General features: G+C 40.2%; 3 protein-coding genes across 5 annotated transcripts; 2 read left to right on the forward strand and 1 right to left on the reverse strand.

Annotated features, from left to right (window-relative positions):
- The first annotated feature begins 919 nt into the window (after positions 1-919).
- Positions 920-4,685, forward strand: glrx2 (glutaredoxin 2). 3 transcript variants are annotated; one of them, XM_078946633.1, is made up of 5 exons: positions 960-1,026; positions 1,096-1,214; positions 2,596-2,659; positions 3,793-3,969; positions 4,076-4,685. In XM_078946633.1, exons 2-5 carry the CDS (start codon positions 1,117-1,119, stop codon positions 4,238-4,240), a joined length of 504 nt encoding a protein of 167 aa, XP_078802759.1. In that variant the 5' UTR covers positions 960-1,026; positions 1,096-1,116; the 3' UTR covers positions 4,241-4,685. The 3 variants fall into 3 exon arrangements, with proteins under 3 accessions (XP_004068148.1, XP_078802759.1, XP_023810141.2); XM_004068100.5 differs by lacking the exon at positions 1,096-1,214 and having other exon boundaries at positions 920-1,026; XM_023954373.2 differs by lacking the exons at positions 960-1,026; positions 1,096-1,214 and adding an exon at positions 2,319-2,502.
- A 203-nt stretch (positions 4,686-4,888) lies between these two features.
- Positions 4,889-17,998, forward strand: uchl5 (ubiquitin carboxyl-terminal hydrolase L5). The gene is made up of 11 exons (XM_004068101.3): positions 4,889-5,137; positions 5,537-5,600; positions 5,683-5,788; positions 14,752-14,877; positions 15,689-15,750; positions 16,064-16,194; positions 16,313-16,376; positions 16,485-16,587; positions 17,189-17,302; positions 17,378-17,476; positions 17,678-17,998. Exons 1-11 carry the CDS (start codon positions 5,062-5,064, stop codon positions 17,720-17,722), a joined length of 990 nt encoding a protein of 329 aa, XP_004068149.1. The 5' UTR covers positions 4,889-5,061; the 3' UTR covers positions 17,723-17,998.
- Positions 17,999-20,517: 2,519 nt separating this feature from the next.
- On the reverse strand, positions 20,518-22,840 carry LOC111947374 (regulator of G-protein signaling 13-like). Its single transcript, XM_023954375.2, has 5 exons — positions 22,605-22,840; positions 22,414-22,500; positions 22,102-22,163; positions 21,735-21,901; positions 20,518-21,615 (listed from the first exon to the last, which is right to left on the reverse strand). The coding sequence occupies exons 1-5, from the start codon at positions 22,823-22,825 to the stop codon at positions 21,421-21,423; spliced, it is 732 nt and encodes a 243-aa protein (XP_023810143.1). The 5' UTR covers positions 22,826-22,840; the 3' UTR covers positions 20,518-21,420.
- Between the last annotated feature and the right edge of the window lie 590 nt (positions 22,841-23,430).

A 23,430-nucleotide genomic window follows, 5' to 3' on the forward strand; every position in this document is an offset into this window, starting at 1 on the left:
AGAGGTGCCTGAAACAATCCAGCACATAACTGCAGGATGTAAGATGCTGGCAGGGAAAGCATACATGGAGCGCCACAATCAAGTGGCTGGAATAATATACAGGAACATGTGTGCAGAATATGAACTGGAAACCACAAGGTCAAAATGGGAAACACCTCCGAAGGTGGTAGAGAATGAGAGGGCAAAGATCCTGTGGGACTTCCAGATCCAGACTGATAGGATGGTAATGGCGAACCAACCAGACATTGTAGTGGTGGATAAAGAACAGAGGAAAGCCGTTGTGGTGGATGTGGCAGTGCCAAGCGATGGGAACATCAGGAAGAAGGAACATGAGAAACTGGAGAAATACCAGGGACTCAGAGAAGAACTGGAGAAAGCCTGGAAAGTGAAGGTGACAGTGGTGCCTGTGGTAATTGGAGCACTCAGGGCTGTAACCCCCAGGATGGAGGAGTGGCTACAACAGATACCTGGAAAGACCTCAGACCTCTCAGTCCAGAAAAGCGCAGTGCTAGGAACAGCTAAGATACTGCGCAGGACCCTCAAGCTCCCAGGCCTCTGGTAGAGGACCCGAACTTGGAGGAGTAACCACCCGCAGAGGGTGAGAGGGGCGTTTTTTTTATATATATATATAAAATATATTTTTATATTTTTATATATATATATATATATATATATATATATATATATATATATATATATATATATATATATATGTATATATATATATATATATATATATATATATATATATATATATATATATATATATATATATATATATATATATATATTTGTGTGTATGTGTGTGTGTGTGTGTGTTTTTATGTATGTATGACTACATGTATTTGTTGTCAGCAGAGAAAGAACAATAGCGGAAGGCAAGGATGAAAAGTTTATGACATTTTCTACTTAGCCTCCAGTCCAGTTGGTGGCAGTAGAGAGCCTTTGATTTCATGTTCAACTTCATGGACGATGGACAACACAGACGAGGAAGGAAAGCGCTAACACGTAAAGTGGACCTTAGAGGTAAACAGTCACAACAAGGACAAAAACCCGAGCGTGTTTCTGATCTGAAAGTGTGTTGTGTAATTTCAGAAATGCTTACACACATACTGAATGCTCCGTTCAGGATGCCTTGCAATGGCCGGATGGCCGTTTTTCAAAATGTTTCCCCGGTCAGGACGGCTTTATCGAGTGACATGGAGCGACTGGAGGTTATTGCGTTATTTACAGTTCTTTTAAATCAGCAGATTATCAATAAAATTATTAAATACTTTATTTCCAGTAAAAGCCTAGTTATTAGCACGCGTTGCTAATCTGGAATGGTGAGCGTCCGTTCTTGCCGGGCACAGTCTCATACAGTACAGCTCCGTTGTTGAAAAATATCCGCCTTTGATACAAAGTTAAAAAGAAGAGAGAAAAATTGCTATTCCATCCTTGGATTCAAACTTGACCTAAAGTCACTACAAATACCACGTCTCACAGTGGCGTATTGCAAAACTAACTTGTAATATTTTATTTGTCAGGTCCCGTTAAAACCCGTATGTAATGTGACACTTTTATTTGGGTGGGAAAACATTTGGCAAAATAAAAGTTTTTGGAACATTAAAACAATACAAACACAAAGTGCATGGCTTGTTTGATTGAGACATTGCCAGAAGGCAAAGCACTTTCTGCCACCTTTTATTATTATTATTTGGATTGAAAAAAAAAAAACTGGAATAATTTATGGATGATTAGGGGGGTTCATCTTGCACAATTTGAATAAACATTACTGTCGATGCAGTGATTTACCTGATTTATTCACAAGTGCATTGTTTACAGTGCCAATCTGAACATGTGTGTGGTGTAAATAAATAAATGAATAAAAGATCTTCTAAAAGGACTCTACTTCCATCCAAAAATAGATAGATACATCAATAAATATAAGATATGAATTAAAGCACAATGAAATACTCCTGAAGAATACACACACTCCTGTTTGGGGGTTAATATTGCAGGTTCTTTGATTTAAGGTAGTTTAGTTTTGTAGAATTAGGTCTTGAAATTTATGGTGGGACATAGACTTTAAAAAAAACCCTGAATCGTTCAATGATGTCACAGAAACACTGTTCTGTATGTTTTTGTTCATTAATCCAGTTGCCTGTCAAAAGGTTTCACCCCCCCCATTTGACATATTTTGAAAATTCCCAAATTCAGAGAGAGAATTCTGCATGACATTAACTTGCTGCTGATTGATCCTTTTGGACTTTAGCGCTGAAGAGTTCATGTAATCCTGGATTAGTGTGTACAGAAACCCTGCTGCAGAAGGAGACTGAACATTAAAAGGACTAAGCTTTCAGTGAATGCATGGTTCTAATGCATTATTTTAGGGGTTAATATTAACATAAAAAGATCAGCAGTTATGACTCTATTAGCCCTTGATTTTATCCTTTTTTCTTCATGTCACTTTTTCTCTCCTGCCTTTGGGACTTTTCCGTGGCTAAGTCTCGGACAGACTCAGTACGTCTGTGACACAATTATTATGCAAAACATGATGCTTTTAGAGTAACATCATTTAAAAGATATGCAATAACACATTGCTGTGTTTTACAGAATGGGGAACCTTACCTCCAGTCATGGGGCTTTGTCCAGCACTGCATGTGTTCAGTTCGTGCAGGTAAGTAGGTGTTTTACAGATCTGTGTTACTGTAGTTGTAGCAGTGTATAGTTGAGGCTCCTACACATTTTATTTTCAGTTGATTTCTCTAAATCTCCCACACATTTAATGTAATTACGTAAAAGGGTGATTTAAATCTCTTTCGTAGAGGAAAAAGGGTATTTTTGGTGCTAAATGTTAACTGGTTTAAACAGGTACAAAAACTGTTTATTAAAAAAAAAAGACTTTTTCCAATTTATTTTGAGCTTTTTGAAAGAAAACATGAACATGGCTTTCCTTAGTTATGTGAAGGAAGCAGTACACAAATCCAGAGAAATCTTAATATTTGAATCCGAAAAAAGTAATAAAATCACTAAAGCAAGAGACGCATCTGGAAAAATCTTTGACAAATACTCAAAATAAAATCAAGAGATCTTCATAGAACATTGTTACAATGACAAAAAAAGCTTCATGTAAATCCCAGGGTCCTCTTCAGAGCTTTCTTCTGAATCAACAGTTTTCTGGAGCATGTCTACTAAAGCTTATGAGCACTACACCTCGCTTGGAAGGCAAAACATGTATCAGGTGACAGTTTGCAATGGATTAACTCCAGAGCCATCTGGCTTTGACCATTCCACTGGAAATTTGGTGTGGCCAGACAAACCAGCATTCCTTCTTAATTTTATTTTCTTAAGGATAAAGATACCCTATTACTTGCTTAGATAACCGAAAGTCCAGGTTCATATCAGTAAAACATATAATCAGCAGGTTCTGAGGTTCTTTAAGTTTCATTTGTCTCTTTGTCCTTTGAAAAAGGCAGTTTATATAACTGCAAGTGCAACGCCAATGCAGAAAAGTTCATTAAGATTTCATCACAACTCATGCTGCCTTCAAGACGTCAGCCTTTCCAGGAACATCCATGCATTTTTCAACAGGCCAATGCAAAAGCATATTGCGCATGCTTTACAAAGTCATTGTTGTAGGATAATGGGGTCAGGCCTGTCTGTAGTTCTAACTTCTTACTGAAAAAAAAATGCAATCAAAAAACAAAAGTGACAAACAATGAACTGCCCAAAATATTAAGGGCTGACAGCCTCTTTCTGTGTTTTTTGTGCTGGTATTTACCAAGATCTTGTTTCTACTCCTTTTTTCAGGAGGTTGTGGCACAAAACTGCGTTGTCATATTTTCCAAAACCAGCTGTCCGTATTGTAGAATGGCCAAAAATGTCTTTAATGAAATCGGTGCGGCATACAAAGTGATTGAGCTGGATCAGCATGATGATGGGAGGAGACTGCAAGAAGCATTAGCTCAGATGACTGGTGCCAGAACTGTAAGAACTTTGTGCCCTGTGTTGACATTAGACATCAGTTCCTTTATACAGTATAGTTTATTTTTTTGGATAAAGTCAAATTTCATTTTCTAATCTACTTCTTCAGGTGCCACGAGTGTTCATCAATGGGAACTGCATCGGTGGAGGATCAGACACCAAGCAGCTTTACCAGCAGGGGAAGCTGCTGCCTCTCATTGAGCAGTGCACTCCCTGCTGTGCAGCAGCGGGCTCTGAAGGCTCAGGCAGCGGAGAGTTCAAGTCCGCCAAATGACTAACCGCTCTAGTAATTTTAGGATCCTTTATATATTTATTATATACTTGATCTTATTTTAAATGTCATATGCTGCTGTGCAAAACATTTGTGTAATTGATGTGTATATTTTCTATTTTTATTTAGATTTTTTTAAATTGGCTTTTACATTGTTATTTCAACAATAGCATTTTAAACTTTTTTTTAAGTCATACAAGCAAAAGCACTAGATTTCTTATTATTCATATTGTTCTAAAACAAAACAGCACAACTTATAATAATTGTAACGTTAATACATACGGCAAATATTTCTTTTTTTTTTTCAAATATAAATCGGCCCTACTGTTTAAAAAAAACCACAAATGTTGTTATATATACAGTTCTGAGTAATCTAATACCAACACGGATGTTAATAAGTCAATTTGTATATTTATTAATCGTAAAATAAAACGTATGATGCTCCGGTTCCAGTGTGCACATTCTTGGGTTTGTTACATTTGAGGACCTTCGTCTTTTAGAAAGGCGGCTATAAGTATACAACTAACTATAAAACGCATATTTCTCCAAAAGTAATCTGATAACTGTGTTTTGCATCACAAATCCATCCACACTTTTGTGTGAAAACATGGATTTCATAGGGTTTTAATTGGTTTTAAACAAACTTAAGTTGAGTTATTTCGGGTCGCGCTGATGCGGAAACCAAGCGCACAAAGCTAGCCCAAATTGAACGGCATCGCGGTGAAGTCACTATAGATAATTAGCTTGTGTAGCGTTCGCGTTGCTAATCTGTTAGCATCTTGATATATGTGATTGAAATAGGGACATTTTAAAAGACAATAAACATGTCTGGCAGCGCAGGGGAATGGTGTCTGATGGAGAGTGACCCTGGGGTGTTCACGGAGCTTATCAAAGGTTTTGGTGAGTGTCTTGGAGAAGCGCAGCGCCCTCAACACAACTTGGCTATGCACTGACTAACTACACTAGCTCTGGCGGTCCAGAAGCTAACCAATGTCAATGTACTCCTTATACTATCTTTATGCAAACAATTTGAAAGTGATGGGGCGTGTTTATTTATATTCATTAAAACGGAGATATGTCAAGTCAAACGTATTTACGGTAAACGTCAAATGTGTAGGATTGGCGCTTTTAGGAAACGTGCTAGCCTAAAGGGCTAGCATGATTAGTCAGCGTTCAAATGAACCGCGCGTCAGTACAAATCTACAATAATGAAAAGGACTGTTTATTTTAAGAAAACGAGTTGAGATGGTCTGTTCTTGATCAGTGAAAATGACCCATCCAAGCTTTGTCTTCGCCAAGGTTGCAAAGGAGCCCAAGTTGAAGAGATTTGGAGTATGGAGCCGGAGAATTTTGAGAACTTAAAGTACGTTCATTCGTGTACATTTTTAAAAGTGGAACATTTCCTCCGATAACGGACGTTTATTTTCTGTGCTCTATTATTTCAGACCAGTTCATGGCTTGATTTTTCTGTTCAAATGGCAACCCGGAGAAGAGCCAGCCGGATCAATTGTTCAGGACTCAAGGCTAGACCATATCTTTTTTGCCAAACAGGTATGAATCAAATATATTGATCATTTATTTTTACATATGTTTGATTTACCATCCAATTCTGACTTGCAATATAAAAAAAATACAGCTTTTAGTGTTTATTGTGCATCAGTACTCTTATCATCTTTTAATCTATTGTAAAAGTGTTCCTAGTAGTCTTTTATGCCGTGTTTAGTATGTAAGTACAAAAAAAAATCTATTTAGTTTCAATGACGGAGTTACTGCAGTAGTTTAACTGAAATTCGGCTCTGAGTTGTGGGCAGAACTGCGGACTGCGTGGACCCTGTTCTCATTTTTGATTTGAAATGGTTTATTTCAAGCAATCAAAATAGAAATAATACACAAAAACAATATAATCATCAGTTATACATTCATACAGTAACTAATCAAACTTAGGATAATTAGACATAATTAATAAATATTGCTTGAAAGGGAGTGGAAGGAAGCAAACTTATATAATCCCACCCCGTTATACTATAACCATTTTATTACATGATTTATCAATATCCGGTTCCTAGGTTTTATCAGACAGAATTAACAATCATAAGGTATCAATAAAGCAGATGCCAAAGATGAATTACTGAAGTACTACGTCAAAAATAACTATTTTAGAAATCAACATGGCAAATGCAGCATCTGAAATATATGCAAATTATGTTGCTTTCAAAAGTCATTCATATGCTTTAAAACATAATACTATATCAGTAAAATAGACACAACACTGTTTCAGGAATTTTCATAGCAAAGTATCAAAAGTTAAAAACATGTGCAAAGTTATGCTACATTAGGAAAGATTTTTGAATCAATTTATCAATTTTAGGAGCTAGTGAAGTAATATCATCGAAAGTCAATCAATTTAACAATTTTCAAAAGTGATTAATCATTTGTTTTACTCTTTTTATATATATATATTTTTTTGTATTTTTATTTTATTTTTTTATATAATAAAGTAATGCTGTAGGGGAAAAATAAAAAGGGTCCATAAACTGTCGAATTGTCCAAGGTTGGCATTTCTTCTTTTACTGATAACAGCCGATTTTCTTGGTTTAAACAGTTAATAGTTTTCTTCCATGTTATGTCTGCAGACATTAGATTCAGGTCCATATCCTTCTTCAGCTGATATCAGCTGCGGTGAAAGTTGAGGTCAAGTTGTCTGCAAGTCAGAACTCTGCTTTTATTCAGGTTACGTCAGACATACAGAGAGAGTGATGAATCCACGTGTCATATTTCTTGAAATTATTTGGCTCTTTGATTTATTACTCCACGTTGTTTCAGACAACCGTAATCAAGCACTTCTCAAAGTCCTTCATGGTGTTCACGACCAGAACCTTGGATCGGTCCTCTGGACCGAGTGGTTTGACGTAAATCCTGCAGCCTTTAACCCAAGTGTTCTCAATCTGCTTACGCTTCCTGAGAAGCCGTGCATGTTTTGAGATTTCAGCATTCCTTCTGGTCAGATGGTCGTTCAGATAAACAGCAGATCCTCTGAGATTTTTGCGTTGATTCATCAGAGCTAGCTTGTGTTTGAGATTCACAAACCTGATGAGGATCGCTGGTTTATCCGTCTCCTTTCTCCTGGGGAGCAGGTGGCAGGTCTGGATGGTATTGAGATCCAGGGAAATCCCTTTAGATGTGAGAAATGTTTCCATTTGGAGTACCAGAGACTCTCCACCGATCTCCGTATTAGAACTGCTAGCTACGCTAGCGCTAGCAGGGCTCCAGACTAACTTTTTTCACTAGGAGCACAGTGGCCCCTAACTGAAAATTTTAGGGGCACAACCAGAAAATTTAGGGGCGCATACCGTAAATCAACATGCTAACCAAATCTACTAATTTCCACTGTATTAAGAATAAATACTTTAATAATAGATGCAGAAATTACAATGCGCTGTTTCTAATTCAGTGTCACATTTTAATCTCCACTTTTGAAAATTCAACAACAGGTAAACTGACAGCACCATCGCTGTCATGACAGTACAAATGAGTAAAGAAAACGGATGGAAATTTATCTTTGTGACACCAAATAGGTGCAGCCAAGATGCACAATAAGCGTGTTTGAGATCACCCAGGTGAACTCAACGCTGAGCAGATCACCTGGGGCCTGTTTCAGAAAGGAGGTTGAGTGTAAACTCTGAGTGCATTAACCCTGAAATCAGGGAAACCCTGGGTTTTCCGTTTCAGAATGAGAGATTTGTTAAACCAGAGAAAGCCGAGTAAGTCAAACCCGTTTCTGAAAGAGAGGTAACTTCTACTCGGAGTCCGTATCCATGGTTACCTATGCTGTGAACCTAACCTGGTCGGGAGCAGGTTTTATTCTCCAAACTCGAAGTTTCTGCTGGTCCCCTCCCCTTTTTAAAGACGAACGACGTATTTTTCGCTTTAACCTTCATTGCCCACATTTCCGTCACACAGAGACGGTCTAAGTGACAAGAATGGCTTGTCCTTTTTTGGAGGACCCAATAGACGAGGAGGCTGCATTAATTCATAGAGAATTATATTTACCTCGTACGAGGATTTTGAGAAGACTCGATTTCTTTTTCACTTTTAACTGCTGCCATGTTATTTTAATTCCTGCAGGATTGCATCTACGTGAAAATGAAATCAGGGACATTGAATTAGATTAATGTAACAATTATTTTATGGAAACACAATTTGCTAGCACTGCTTAGTTTCTTAATCCCGTATAAACCTATACCACTTGATCAATACAAGGGTAGTGTTGCAGCGTGTGTGTGCTGAGCGGGGTGCGAGCCACGAGAGACAAGGGGAGGGGCGATTGCAGGTGCAGATGGGGGGGGGGGGGGGGGGGGTGAGCACGGAGCGGAGGTGTGTGCGTGGTATATATTGTGTGTTCGGAGGACGGAGCACTTAGTTAAATAAAGAGAAGGTGTCATTCTCAGAATAACTGTTTTGGAGTCATTCTTAATCCGCTCTGGAGGTTGAGGGTTTCCAACGGGAAGTGAACCCCGAAGGAGAATTCCCTTCGGCCCAGAAGGAAATCTCCCCTGCGCTTCTGACCACGGTCGGAAAGAAGAGAGAAAAGAAAGGAGAAGCCTTCGCGCAGCGAAAGGTTCAACAGTAGACAAAAGTTCACTTTTAAACACAATTGCATGTATTAATATTAAACTGACCAACGTTTGCAAGAGGGGAAGGTTAACAAAAAGTCCTCTAAACATTACCGACGTTAAAGGCATTTTTCCCCAGATTGGTTCTGTACACTATGCAGCATTTCATGCATTTACACCAGGAATAACACTTCAAAAGTACTCCTAAATATCACCATTTTTTATTTCACACCGTACGCTATTTAAAAAGTTATTACAGTCAATATTTTATAACAATGATTTAAATGCAAACTTAGGCATTAACTTGAGCATCTATGTTTTCCACGCTTACTGTCTCTGTTTTGCAGATGCAGCGGTGTTGCTTTTCTTCAGGAATATGTGCTCATATTCACTGTAACTCTGCAGCAGCACGTCAAGTTCAGCTGGCGAAAAATACGCAGACCTCTTTTTTTCACGGTTGCCATGGTGACTCGTGATATCTGCGCTCCATTGGCGCTAATGGCTTCTTATAGTCGCGGTGCTCACGCTCACCTCCGAATCAGTCCACTCAGAGTTGATTGAACTAACTCGGAACAGCTTCTCTGAAACAGAAAACTCAGAGTTGTTAATCTCCTGATTGACCAACTCAGAGTTCAAGTTCAACCTCAGAGTTGGTCGAACCTCCTTTCTGAAACAGGCCCCTGGTGTGAGACATATATTTTTGTTTTTGCTCCAACATCAACTGTCAATCATCATTGGTCTCCCCAACGATCCAGGCGAGCCGCTGGTTCATCTCAAACACGTCTATCGTTGCATTTTCCCCACGTATTTTCAGTGTGTCTAAAACTAATGTTGTTTTTGCCCGCACGTGTTTAAAGTTCAAGTCCCGTTAGCTGTCACGCATGTAGGTGTGGGACATTTATTCTCCTCAGCTGACCCGACTCCCGCGGGAGCGGTGTGCTGCCGTGACAGCCGTGCATAACTGTTTGATGCGCCGCCGTAACCGTAACCAAAACACTAAACCTTCCTCCGGGTCTGTGAGACCCAGAGAAAAGTTCAGCACGGACTGCATGTATTCAGAAAATTACGAGCGAATAGATACGTTCTAGAAAGGAAAGTAAGGAACTCCTTAGTGTGGTCCGGGGAGGGAGGGGGCTGTCAGGTTTCCTGCTTTCAAGCCCTGTCATTGTCCCGCCCCCAAGAGTAATTTACACCACTGTGATTGGTTGGTCATCTCCGTGCACGACAATGAAAAAGTGTCATTCATTAAAACTGGCGGGCTGCAGTAACATTAAACCTTCATATTAAGGCGGGGACCGCAAAATATCATCTTGGGGGCCGCAAATAGCCCGCGGGCCACGAATTTGAGACCCCTGCTTTACATTAGCCGCAGGTCGGAAGAATGAATCAATGGTTCGCTTGCTCATAGCTCAGACGCACATATCAGGTTGTGACTATATTTGTCTCCGTTTCCTTCCCACAGATGTTTACGCGCGCGCGAATATCTCTAGGCCCCGCCCCTCCACATATTTTAGCCACTTACAGTGACTTACTCTTCTCACACGCAGTGGCCGCCTCACAGACGGGCATCACGCGAGAGTGTGTGCTCGCGTTTCATGAGTATGTGCGCGAGTGTGTGTCTGCCTGCGTGCGTGTGCGCTCGCGTCTCAGATTATTTCATTGATCATTGACGTGCCCCTTCCACGTTTAATGTATAAAAAATACGGAGGGTGGGGGAGGCAAATTTACTGGTCGACTGGATGTAAAATTCAGTCGCACACTCTCAAATTTTGGTCGCAAAATGCGAGCAATTGGTCGCAGTCTGGAGCCCTGGCTAGCATTAGCAGTGCTAGCTCCAGCTGCATTCAGCTTCGCTCGAGGCTTGATCGGTACTCCAGTGAGAATGACATTATTCATCCTTACTTGCTGTTCCACATCGTCCAGTCTTTTCTCCAGAATCTCGACCCGGTTTTCTCGCTGCTCGTTTTGAGCCCGAAATCTTCGGAACTCTTCCATCATCTCCCAGAGTGGTGTTAGCTTAGCCGACACTTGATCCATAAAACTTTTCAGCGTTTCTTGAATAATGTCAAGAGACTTTTTGAGATCTTCATATTCCTGGGGTTTCTTCGGGGGCATGGTCAGCTCTCTTTTTTGGAGAAAAATCAACTTTTTAAGTAATTTGAAGATAGTTGTATTCGCAGAGAGGCACGCCACGCGTCCTGCTGTATAACCCGGAACCGGAAGTACATTTCCCATCATCCCTTTGTTTATACTCTCTCCCACTAGCTTACAGCTCCTCACACCCCCAAGCTAACATTACTGGTGCAACAAATATGGCGAGGAATACTGTAGCTATTCAGTCGTACATTTTAGAGCCAGATGCCAACTCAAACAGAGAAAAGGAAGACTTACACGGATATATTTGTCTGGAATTGGAGGCATTGGATTGGAGCGTAGCAGGGAACATGTGACCTGTCGACTGTATCGCCTACGTCACTGCTAGGCTTTTTCCAGCTGCATTTGTTCATCTGCTCCTAATTCACTACGGTTTAATTAAAGGAAAACTCAGAAATTTAGCAATTTTCATCTTCTTCTTCTTTCTCTTTCGGCTTTTCCCATCAGGGGTCGCCACAGCGAATCATCCTTTTCCACCTCACTCTATCATGAACATCTTCTACCCTAACATTAGCCAACTTCATGTCCTCTGTTAAGACATCCATGTATCTCCTCTTTGGCCGTCCTCTTGCCCTTCTGCCAGGCAGCTCCATCTCCAACATCCTTCTACCAATATATCCACTATCCCTCCTCTGAACATGTCCAAACCATCTCAGTCTGGCTTCTCTGACTTTGTCCCTAACACAGGCAACATGAGCCGTCCCTCTGATGTACTCGTTCCTTATCCTGTCTAACCTGGTCACTCCTAAAGAGAACCTCAACATCTTCATCTCCGCTACCTCCATCTCAGCCTCTTGTCTCTGTCTCACTGCTACCGTCTCTAACCCATAGAGCAGAGCTGGTCTCACCACTGTCTTGTACACCTTTCCTTTGAGTCTTGCTGACACTCTTCTGTCACACAACACTCCTGACACTTTCCTCCACCCGCTCCAACCTGCCTGTACTCGCCTCTTCACCTCTTTTCCACACTCCCCATCACACTGAACTGTTGACCCCAAGTACTTAAACTCCTGCACCTTCTTCACCTCAGCCCCCTGTAACCTAACGCTTCTACCTTGATCCCTCTCGTTCAGACACATGTATTCTGTCTTACTATGACTGACCTTCATGCCTCTTCTTTCCAGAGCAAACCTCCACCTCTCTAGCTGTTCCTCCACCTGCTCTCTACTCTCACTGCAAATTACAATGTCATCTGCAAACATCATTGTCCAGGGAGATTCCTGTCTTACCTCGTCTGTCAGCCTGTCCATCAGCATAGCAAACAAAAAAGGACTCAAAGCTGATCCTTGGTGTAGTCCCACCTCCACCTTGAACTCCTCTGTCTGACCTACAGCACATCTCACCACCGTCATACTTCTCTCATACATGTCCTGAACTACTCTGACATACTTCTCTGCCACTCCAGACAATCTCATACAGTACCACAGCTCCTCCCTCGGCACCCTGTCATACGCCTTCTCTAAATCTACGAACACACAATGCAGCTCCTTCTGACCATCTCTGTACTTTTCCATCAACATTCTCAAAGCAAAAATGGCATCAGTGGTGCTCTTACGGGGCATGAAACCATACTGCTGCTCACAAATCTCCACCTTCTTCCTAAGCCTGGCTTCCACTACTCTTTCCCACAGCTTCATTGTGTGGCTCATCAACTTTATTCCTCTATAGTTGCTGCAGTTCTGCGTGTCACCCTTGTTCTTAAAGATCGGAACCAGAACGCTTCTCCTCCATTCCTCGGGCATCTTCTCACTCTCTAAAATCCTATTGAACAACCTCGTTAGAAATTCCACTGCTGTCTCTCCTAAGCACTTCCATACCTCCACAGGTACCTCATCAGGACCAACGGCCTTTCCGCTCTTCATCCTTTTCAGAGCCTTCCTAACCTCATCCTTTCCAATCTCTGCTACTTCCTGCTCCACAACAACCACATCTTCCTCCCTTCTTTCCCTGTCATTTTCCACGTTCATCAGCTCCTCAAAATACTCCTTCCATCTTTTCTGTACACTCTCCTGGGTTGTTAGCACCTTTCCATCTCTGTCCTTTATCACTCTTACCTGTTGCACGTCCTTCCCATCTCTGTCTCTCTGTCTGGCTAGTCTGTACAAGTCCTTCTCTCCTTCCTTTGTGTCTAACCTGTCATATAGCTCATCGTAAGCTTTCTGTTTGGCCTTTGCCACCTCTCTCTTCACTCTACGCTGCGCTTCCTTGTACTCCTGTCTACCTTCCTCAGTCCTTTCTACATCCCACTTCTTTTTAGCCAACCTCTTCCTCTGGACGCATTCCTGTACTTCCTCATTCCACCACCAAGTCTCTTTACCGTCTTTCCTCTTTCCAGATGACACACCAAGCACCTTCCTACCTGTTTCCCTGATAATCTCTGCTGTAGTTTCCCAGTCATCTGGAAGCTCATCCTGACCACCCAGGACCTGTCTCAACTTCTGCCTAAATTCCTCACAAGTTTCTTCATTCTGTAGCTTCCACCACTTGGTCTTCTTTTCTGTTTTCCCTCTCTTCTTCTTCCTGACCTCCAGAGTCATCTTACACACCACCATGCGGTGCTGTCTGGCTACACTCTCTCCTACTACCACTTTGCAGTCATTAACCTCTCTCAAATGACCTCGTCTGCATAGGATGTAGTCCACCTGAGTACTCCTACCTCCACTTCTGTATGTCACTCTATGTTCCTCTCTCTTCTGGAAGTAAGTGTTGACTACAGCCATTTCCATCCTCTTCGCAAAGTCCACCACCATCTGTCCCTCCAGATTCCTTTCCTTCACACCAAACCTGCCCATCACCTCCTCATCACCTCTGTTGCCCTCACCAACATGCCCATTAAAGTCTGCTCCAATAACAACTCTCTCTCCTCTGGGAAAACTCTCTATGACCTCATCCAACTCACTCCAGAATCTCTCCTTCACTTCTAACTCACAGCCAACCTGTGGCGCATACCCACTGACTACATTCACCATCACCCCTTCAATTTCCAACTTTAGGCTCATCATCCTGTCTGAGACTCTTTTCACCTCTAGAACCCTGTTTACAAACTCCCCCTTCAGAATCACTCCTACCCCGTTTCTCTTCCTATCAACACCATGATAGAACAGTTTGTATCCTCCTCCAATACTACGTGCCTTGCTGCCCTTCCACCTTGTCTCCTGCACACACAGTACATCTACCTTCCTTCTCTCCATCATGTCTGCCAGCTCTCTGCCTTTCCCTGTCATTGTGCCAACGTTAAGAGTCCCTATTCTCAAACCTATGTTCCTGCCTTTTCCCTTCTCTCTCTGGCCACGGACCCTTCTGCCTCCTCTCTTTCTTCGACCAACAGTAGTCAAATTTCCACCGACACCCTGTAGGTTAACAGCATCGGTGGCGGTCGTTGTTAACCCGGGCCTCGACCGATCCGGTATGTCTAAAGTGGTGTGGATGATTCGCATAGTTATTTTGGCAATTTTTACGCCGGATGCCCTTCCTGACGCAACCCTCTCTATTTATCCGGGCTTGGGACCGGCACAGAGGCAACTGGCTTGCAACCCCTGTGGCTAGATTAGCAATTTTCATCTTAATTTTATTTATACAGCACAGACCAAAGGTTTGGACACACCTTCTCATTCAAATTAATGGGAAGGTGTGTCCAAACCTTTGGTCTGTACTGTATGTGTCCTCCATCATGAGGGGAAAATAGCCACAATAACATGCTGAAAAGAGTGGGTCTTTAATGTAACATTTTTCTCTTTGTCATTGCAGGTCATCAATAATGCTTGTGCGACCCAGGCCATAGTCAGTGTCCTGCTCAACTGCTCCCATTCCGACATCGTGCTGGGCGACACACTGTCAGAGTTCCGAGAGTTTTCCCAAAGTTTTGATGCAGCTGTACGTTACTGGTATCTTTTCAGTTCAAGTGGTGTGGCGGCATCTGCAAAAGATTTATTAGGAAAACACTATCGCCTCGACATTAACAAGATTTTGTTGGCATCTATATTCATTGATGTACATTTTTGTTTCCATTCAAACCTGTCGGTTACACAGAAATAGTTTTAAACAACACTCTTATAGTAAATGAATGTAATATTTAGTTGGCATTAAACTAAATGGCTGTGTTCAAAGCCTGTATTTTTTACAGGATTGGCAACAAGCAAACACATTTTTTAGGATTAAAAAATCAACAATTCAGCACGCAAAAATGACTTGTATTATCAAATAAAATATAGATTTTAGCATAACCTGTAGAACATGAGAAAGTGCAGCTGTTTAAAACAAACAATTGAGTGCTGCAGAATTACAAACTGTTATTGTTTTCTATTTGCTCTTCATATCCATTTTTATTGGGATTCTGTCTCACTTTAAGTGCCACTTTTGCTGTGAAACTTTGATTTAAAACAATAAAAGTAACACAAATAAAATAAATATTGGCTGTTTTAGGTTTTGCGGAACTGTTGTAGACAATGGGCTGTGTACTCGCAGCTCCAAAAGAACTCGTAGATTGTTGCAATTTTTATTCTTTTGTTTATTTTTTACATTTCTTTGAGTTTTTCAAATTTCTGCCTCAATTTCTCAGCTAACAGCTTTCTTGTCAGTATCCAGGTGTTTTTATTTACATTTCTAAAGATATGTATGGAATGCTTTTTTGTTTTTTTTGTTCCACTTCTGTAGTTTTACATCATTGTGCCTCCTCTCTCTTTAGATGAAAGGTTTGGCTCTCAGCAATTCAGAGGTGATTCGGCAGGTTCACAACAGCTTTGCCAGGTGGGTTCCATTTAGATGCAACATTATTTAATTTGTTTCATGATCTTTTTTTTCATGTACGATGGCAGCGTGACTTTAAGTGAAAGAGCCGTTTGTTTAAGTGCTTGATCTTGTATTTTAAAAAGTACTTCACATACTGGTCCAGTTTTTTTCAAAGTATAGTAGACCACAAACAAAAAAACTGTCTTTAACTAATGTTCCAGCACAGTTTATTCATTTCCTTGCCCTTATTTTTACATTGCAAACGTATGTTTTTTCTTTGCTCTGGTTGTCCAGCCTTAATTGTAGAATGTTTTGACTTTTTCTTTTTCAGGCAGCAGATGTTTGAATTTGATGCAAAATCTTCAGCTAAGGACGAAGACGCCTTCCACTTTGTCAGCTATGTTCCTGTAAACGGCAGACTGTACGAGCTGGATGGACTTCGAGAGGGACCGATTGATTTGGGTAAAGATTTTTAAATATATTTCTAAAGCACAACTGACCAAACTTTCATCCTTAGTTTAAACTGATGAGGCTCTCTGCAGGTTACCATGGTAGTAGTTATTTCTGTTTCTGTCACCAGGCGCATGCAACCAAGATGACTGGATCAATGCAGTTCGACCAGTGATTGAGAAGAGAATACAAAAGTAAATAATATTTATTCCCAAGAGAACTATATGTTTAATTAGGACTAAAGCTGTAAAATTCTGCAACAATTCTAAAATTCTGAGAGCTATGTCTGTTTCTTCCATCAGGTACAGTGAAGGTGAAATCAGGTTCAACCTAATGTCGATTGTGTCTGACAGAAAGATGATTTATGAGAAGAAAATTGCAGAACTTCAGGCACAGCTGACTGAGGTTTGTGATAACAAAAGTGTTGAAGGGCTAAATAATGATTAACTTGCTCTCTTGTGTAGAAGCTGATCCTTATGATGGTTTAATCAAGTTAAATCAGTTTCTGTTCTGTCTTCTATTCTATCATTGTGGTAATAATGGTTTGACTCTATGAAAACCACTTGTAACCCTTGTGCTATCCTGGGGACTTTAACATTGGGAGTTGGGTCATCTAGACCCATTAGAAAGTGCACTGAACTTTTTTTCTTTAATGTTTTGTGATCTTCACTGGTGTCCGTGGACTACATGAAATCTTTCCACCTTTATCCACCTTTGTCATGGTAGGGAGAACACGTCAATGTAAGGGTGGGGTCATCTAAGATAGCACAAGGGATAACTTCGTCTTTCTAGTGAAACATGCTAGTTTTGGCCACTAGAGGGCAGCAAAAGCAAAGTTCTAAGACTACTAAACCCGAAATAAAAATGAATAAAAAATTCTAGAGATGTTTTCTGTTGTTTTAAATATTACATGTTGCTGTAATTATTGAGTTTACTTTTCTGTGAAACAGTTTTGTTCACATGTGTAAGTTTTACAGGCTAAATATTCAATCTGTTCTGTTTACAGGATGAGCCAATGGACACAGACCAGAGCAGTTCCTTCCTAAGCTCCATCCAGTCAGAAATTGCCAAGTACCAGCTCCTCATTGAGGAAGAAAATCAGAAACTTAAAAGATATAAGGTAGCCTGTCTTATCAATGTTGTAATTTTTTTGGTCTAAATTTATTATAGCTAGAGCTCTTTTCTCTTTTTCTAGATTGAAAATATTCGACGGAAGCACAATTACCTCCCTTTTATCATGGAGTTGCTGAAAACACTGGCAGAATACCAGCAATTAATGCCATTGGTAGAGAAGGTAACACCCCCCCTTTTTAATTGTTCATTGACATTTTAAGCCTTATTTGTTTGATTAAAAGGGAGTTGTTGACACGGTTTAAGGATCCTGATAATTAAATGCAAAAGGGGAGTAACCCAGAGAAATTCATCCTATTGAATACTTTTAGTAAGACTACAGCTTTGCTCATATGAATGGGAATGTATGTGTTTCTTTCACCAGGCAAAGGAGAAACAAAGTGCTAAAAAAGCTCAAGAGGCAAAGTGAACGAGAGACGCCACCAAGAGAAGCTTGTGATCCCACGCAGAAACGCACGAAGAACGGCAGTCCCCTTCACTGAGCAGCGTAATCCTGTTTGACAGCAGCTATGACAGCCATGTGGGCGTCGCTCTCACACCATGCAGCCACAGCGAACTGCACAGACTGCCCAGCATAAATTATCATTGTCACCATGTGTGTTCATCAGCTGTAATGCATGATTGAAGGAAAATTGTACCATGTTCTGTCCTATTTTCATAATAAAAACGTCCTAATGTTTGTGAATTTTTTGCTTTCTGTTTTATTTTTCATATTCTCAGTCTATTATATAGTTAGGAGAATATTATTTGGCAATAGTGGATCTTTGGCTCCACCTGCTGTTGAGATATTGCAACACCAGAGGCTGTTTTCAATTTCAGTAAGCCACATGTTGACCTGGGAAGCTGTGGGGGGAAAAAAATCCCTGAAATCTTAGTTTCACATTTTATAAAGAAGGTGATGTGGCTTAAAAATGCAAAATCACACCAAGAAAAAATGAAATGGGTGACTTGGTATGGATTTAAAATGACAAAACAAGTAAAATGCAAGAGTATTTAGGATATATTGGGGTTATTGTAAAGTTTCTCCTGACAAACCGTTCAAAGCAAAAATAAATGATCCCTTAAGTTATGTACAGTGTGACCATTGCTTGGTGCTTTTTTAGTCTAAATTGTGCATTTATGTTGCGGTTTTTAGAACATTTAAGAATAAAAATAGGTACCTTTGGCCTTATTTTTAAAAAATAAAATGATTGTTCTTTTGTGATCATAATAAATGCAGTCTCAATCATTTTATATAGCTAAAGGTTTAGGCATAATTTCCATAATAAAAAGTTAAAGCCCCAAATCCTTTTTTCTCTTATTCCTGAATGCCTGATATCCAGCCTTTGTGATTTTTTTAAATGTCACAGTTTCCTCAGTATAACTAACCTTTCTGTTGGCTATGTCACACATTTTTTGACTCAGACAGTGTAATAATGCAGGAAACAGATTCTGTAGATATGTATCCTTCTGAGTTTGATTCCCCATCTTAAACCATGGTCACGAGTGGATCCATAAAGGTTTAAGCACAGACAATTTTCCACAAGTAAGTTTTCTAAAATAAATATTTGCAGAATTTAAACAGAGATCGGGTCAGAGTGACTTTTTTTAAAGGTCAGTGTGACATCTGAGTTCAGTTATGTCTAAGGATGGGAACTTGGAGAAGTAGAACTTCTGCCCCTCGTGTCACGCCTGCAGGCTGGACGTCTGAAGGCTTGTAAATCCTGAGCTATCTGCGGTCAGCTGACCAGATTTGGACTGACGCGGTTTGCTTCTAAATTTAAACCGAGTGTTTACATATATGCACCTAAGTACTTCTTGGAATGCCTCCCAGATCGCTCATGGCAACCAATGAAAACGTTTTCCCATCCGCTCTATAAAAGAACAACGTGTGTTTGTATTGTACCTCTCGAGAAATGTGCGTGAGCCATTTACGTGAATTTCACTTTTGCACTTGGGCCCTCACTCTCCACGCTGTTCTCACTTCCCCATTAACCTCAGCAATGATCCGGGCTCGTCGTGACCTTTGCATCTGGCTGAGGTCACACAACAAAGTGGTGCATGAGGTAGACAGGGACACAGATGCAACAAAAACATACAATTAAGTCCCAAAAATAACCAGACTGCTGCGTAATGGAATTTCACCTAGGTTGGCCAACTTGAGGGGTCGAGGAAAGTTTTTTTGTTCTGCTCAGGAGCACACAGAGCACTAGAACTGTAAGAAAGCACCATTTGTGCAGATACACCTAAAACTCCCGCAGGGTGCTGTGCTTGTGCTTCATATTATAATGAATATAAATGGTAAATTGAGGGAAATACAACAAAACAGCACAGAAACATTATTGCTATGTTAAAACGCCCAATGGAGGATTAAAAAATTTCAAAGGTTTTTGAAGGTAAATTTTGTCCGTTTTATACATAAAAGCTTACTGTTTTGTAGTTGCACTTATAAATGTGCATATAAATAAAACACCTTTCTTTTTTTTAGTAAAGACAAACTCTCAATGCTTTATACCTTTTTGATTTTTTTATTTTTTTTTGCTGCTGTAACCTAAATGCCAGCACAGCTCATCATCCTGGAGTAGTTGTCACTGTGAAGGAGGATCTACTCTCCTCATGACAGCAGGGTCTGAGCACGGAGCAGAAGCTGTCAGGAACGCCGCCCGTGCATCCCGTTCCTTGTCAGCCTTCAGAGCAGACAGGAGCACGGCAGGAAGCTGCTGTCACAGACATGAAATACTTGAATCACTGGAGAATGACTGATACGTTACATAAAGAAAGATGTAACAAAAGGATTAGGTGCTGTTGGTTCACGACGACATGCAACTCTAAATATATCTCCTTTATTTTAAGTCAAAGAAGTCGCAGATCGATATCTAAAGGAACCTTGTGACGAAAGCAAACTTGTGCCACGTTTGCCTTCTTTCCCCCTATCATTGAGACAAATCATTGTGTTTAAGCCTGACTGTGTTAAATTATTACCAGACTTAAATTCTCCTAAGACATATGAGGACAAAAAAAACAACAAAAACACTCAGCACAGGAATATAAGAGAATGGGACGTTCTAGAAAGCCCAAACTGCTGAGTGCCACAGATGGTTAAAAGTGGAGTGCATTTACCAGCAAAGTCAAGACAATTCTAGCTCTTTTATTACTTATAAAATTAGATTAGATCATAGACTTTGAGTCTGATTGTTGAGCTTAAAAAAAATACGAACTAAAAGCTTCAATTAGAACCCACAAGGTTTTGCTTTTATTTATTCTTCTTTTTAGAATCATACAGTTTCCCCAAAATAAAAGTATAACCCCTCAGCTTTTTTCTGCTTATTTAATATAAGCCAAAACAGAAATCCCCACGTTGAAAAGAATATTTATTATTGCCTTCACATTAAATACACATTTTCTATAAGTCATGGGTAACAATAAATATTTTTGGGGGATACAATTTAAGTAAGATATGCATGAAAAATGATTGTAAAATACATAGACGTCACAAATCAAAGCATTAAAAACACATTTTATTACAAGGGCAGTCCAGCTGCTGAAGCTTAAATATACACGCTGAATCTTTTTACAGTATGTTTTCACAAATTTTCAGGCCAAAAAATGCCATCACCAGTAACTGTGGACGTTTATATAAAAATCAGATTGGCACTTATTGTGTAAACACGCACACACACACAAAACAATACAGGAAGTGTATGATTTTAACAAAAAATGAACAAAAAAAATACATTCAGCGTCACTGTCGGCATTATGTTAGACTATGTATGAAAACTTAATTTGTGCATTTTTTTTATGTTAAAACAGCAACAAAAAAAAACCCTGAACATTATCAGGATTTGAAAGTGTGCCTTTGCAAAATACTTTGGATTTAAAAAAGTAGCAATGAAAATGTGATAAGCAGGTGATGAAATGTTGCCTTGGTCTTGTGTTGAGCACCTGATGCAGCACCCCATCGCAGCCAGCCTCATCCACCCAGCTCCCTCTAAAACCCCACACTCAGCTAGGGGCTTCACGTTCAAATTTTCCACACTTGCTATCCTGAGCCAGGGCCTGGAGTGAACACCATTCCCCTTCAGTTTCACAGCAGTAAACAAATGACTTCAGGAGGGGGAGTATGTTTGACTAGGACTTGATATGCTCTTCCTTTGCTCTTGCAGCTGCAAAGAGTTCTTTGTAGAAGTCGGAATGGATGAACCTGGGGTACGCGTTGTTCTCCATGAGGCTGTAGACCTTCTTCTGAGCTGCCAGGAAGCTTGTTGTTGTGGGGTCATCAAGACTCTGAATGATGTTATCTCTCGTTTGATAATCCAGGTTTATCTAAAAACAGGAGCAAGCTCAGAATGATCCTCTGGTGTTTTCATTTCTGCCAGACTTACTTTCATTTCTAGAACTCGAAAACACTTGAAATGAAATTGACAAATTATTGATTTGTTTACCTCCTTGGGAGCGTCGGGTTTGATGAACTCCTTATACATCTTTTTGGCCTTCGTCACTTTTTCTCTGCGTGTTTTCAGCAACTTGAAGTCCTCGCAGGCCATCCAAAACTCGATATTCTCCTCGCAGAACTCTGACTTAAGATATAGGCGGAAGGCTGTTTTCCCATCTGCAGAGGAAGTAGATAAAGAAGGAGATAGGTGTGAGAGATGAACGCTGGCTGCATTCCCATTACTGGGGAGTAAAGTAGGCGCATGGGAGAACTATTTTACTGCTGCTAATAAACCGCTTTTATTTAGCTTTTAGTAACTATGTGACCTTTGAGGCTTTTTTATGCAATAATGTTCACCGGAGATGAATAATACTTACATTTATGGTTGAGTAGTTTGTCTAGTGACTGCGCCCATTGGTTCACGTCATCAACACTTGGCCTGAGGGCAGAGAACAGGATAATTTTAGCTCAGACAACTACTTGTAATGTCAATACAGATTTTTTTCCACTGATTACCACTGCAGAGTATTCTTAAGTTGTATTAAACCTTTGTCTTGTACATATTTTGTACATTTCATTATAACTATGTCATGGTTGTTTTCATGAGGGCATGCAATTGCAAAAGGTTTGCATAACTTTGTTAGGTTTAAAAGACACATTTTCTTTTTTTTTTTTTAAATTTCTCTCACCCGTATGGTTTTTTTCTCCTCAAGGCCAGTCTGGGCTGGGGGTTCCTATTCAGCAGAAACTGGATTTTGTTGTTCCAGTTTTTCCTTCTGTTAACAAAAAGAGCACCTACGTCAGTGTTTCAAAGACGATCAGTTTTTTCAAACGTTGATCATGATCAGAAATGTCTTGCATAAATTGAGCATTGACTTACTTTTTCACCTTCTTCTCTGCAGACATCTCAGTAGGTTTCTCGGTTTCAGTAAAAGCCATGTGGTTGGATACCTCTCTCATAATCCAGCTCGTTTTCTTCTCCTTTGCCTGTTGGAGCTCTGCTATATAATCTAAGTGGCTGGGGTGGGGGCGGAGGCGGAGCTTAGAACTCAGAGCTATCCTCCCATAACTCCAAGGCCCTGAGGCAATGTTGAGGCTCATTCAAGCATAAACATCATCTCTCCGTAGACATCATGTGGGCTGCCAATTTTAAGAGTAGGGGCAGCACGTGACGCTCATTTCACACACTGAAAATAAAGTTTTGCTGGAAAGTTATCAAGCTAGTTTGTTCTGCTTTAGGCCAGTTTTGTGACTCATTTAGATGAGAAAAATAATGGATTTTGTTAAGTATCAACAATGGTTATTCTGATGCAATCATTGATCTTAAATTGCCTGTTTTAAAGATTCAAAATGAAAACTACTAATTACTGTCAGCCTGCTTTAGCCCTGCCCAAGTGAATGGCTCATTGATGTTTGAAAACACTACTTTCGTCGCTTGTGTTTAGGATGTTACTCAGAAAAGGGTGCACGTGTGCTGGTATGCAGAAAGACACATTCAGTACAGTCAGGATGATGTGATATGATGACGTCACAGGGTGAGGCTCAAAGAATTTGTGAACGCAAGCAGGTTTTACTTTAAACTGAATGCCCTAACAAAGCATCTACCAGTTGTATAGATTAAGTTAAAGACCCACTCCAATGAAAATTGGGTTTTTGGTGATTTTAACATGTTCTTGTAGCATTTTTTGTATGATGGAGGATATATT

Source organism: Oryzias latipes, chromosome 4 (genome assembly GCF_053564925.1).
Source record: "Oryzias latipes strain Hd-rR chromosome 4, Olatipes_Hd-rR_3.1".
Lineage (NCBI taxonomy): Eukaryota > Metazoa > Chordata > Actinopteri > Beloniformes > Adrianichthyidae > Oryzias > Oryzias latipes.

Coding starts and splice junctions, on each gene's coding strand:
- glrx2 (XM_078946633.1), top strand. CDS start 1,117: ATGCTCCGTTCAGGATGCCTTGCAATGGCCGGATGGCCGTTTTTCAAA. Junction 1,215..2,595: donor GTGACATGGAGCGACTGGAG/GTTATTGCGTTA, acceptor TGTGTTTTACAG/AATGGGGAACCTTACCTCCA. Junction 2,660..3,792: donor CATGTGTTCAGTTCGTGCAG/GTAAGTAGGTGT, acceptor TCCTTTTTTCAG/GAGGTTGTGGCACAAAACTG.
- uchl5 (XM_004068101.3), top strand. CDS start 5,062: ATGTCTGGCAGCGCAGGGGAATGGTGTCTGATGGAGAGTGACCCTGGG. Junction 14,878..15,688: donor CCCAAAGTTTTGATGCAGCT/GTACGTTACTGG, acceptor CTCTCTCTTTAG/ATGAAAGGTTTGGCTCTCAG. Junction 16,377..16,484: donor ATTGAGAAGAGAATACAAAA/GTAAATAATATT, acceptor TTCTTCCATCAG/GTACAGTGAAGGTGAAATCA.
- LOC111947374 (XM_023954375.2), bottom strand. CDS start 22,825: ATGAGCCTCAACATTGCCTCAGGGCCTTGGAGTTATGGGAGGATAGCT. Junction 22,501..22,604: donor GCAGAGAAGAAGGTGAAAAA/GTAAGTCAATGC, acceptor TTTTGTTAACAG/AAGGAAAAACTGGAACAACA. Junction 21,616..21,734: donor AACCCGACGCTCCCAAGGAG/GTAAACAAATCA, acceptor TCCTGTTTTTAG/ATAAACCTGGATTATCAAAC.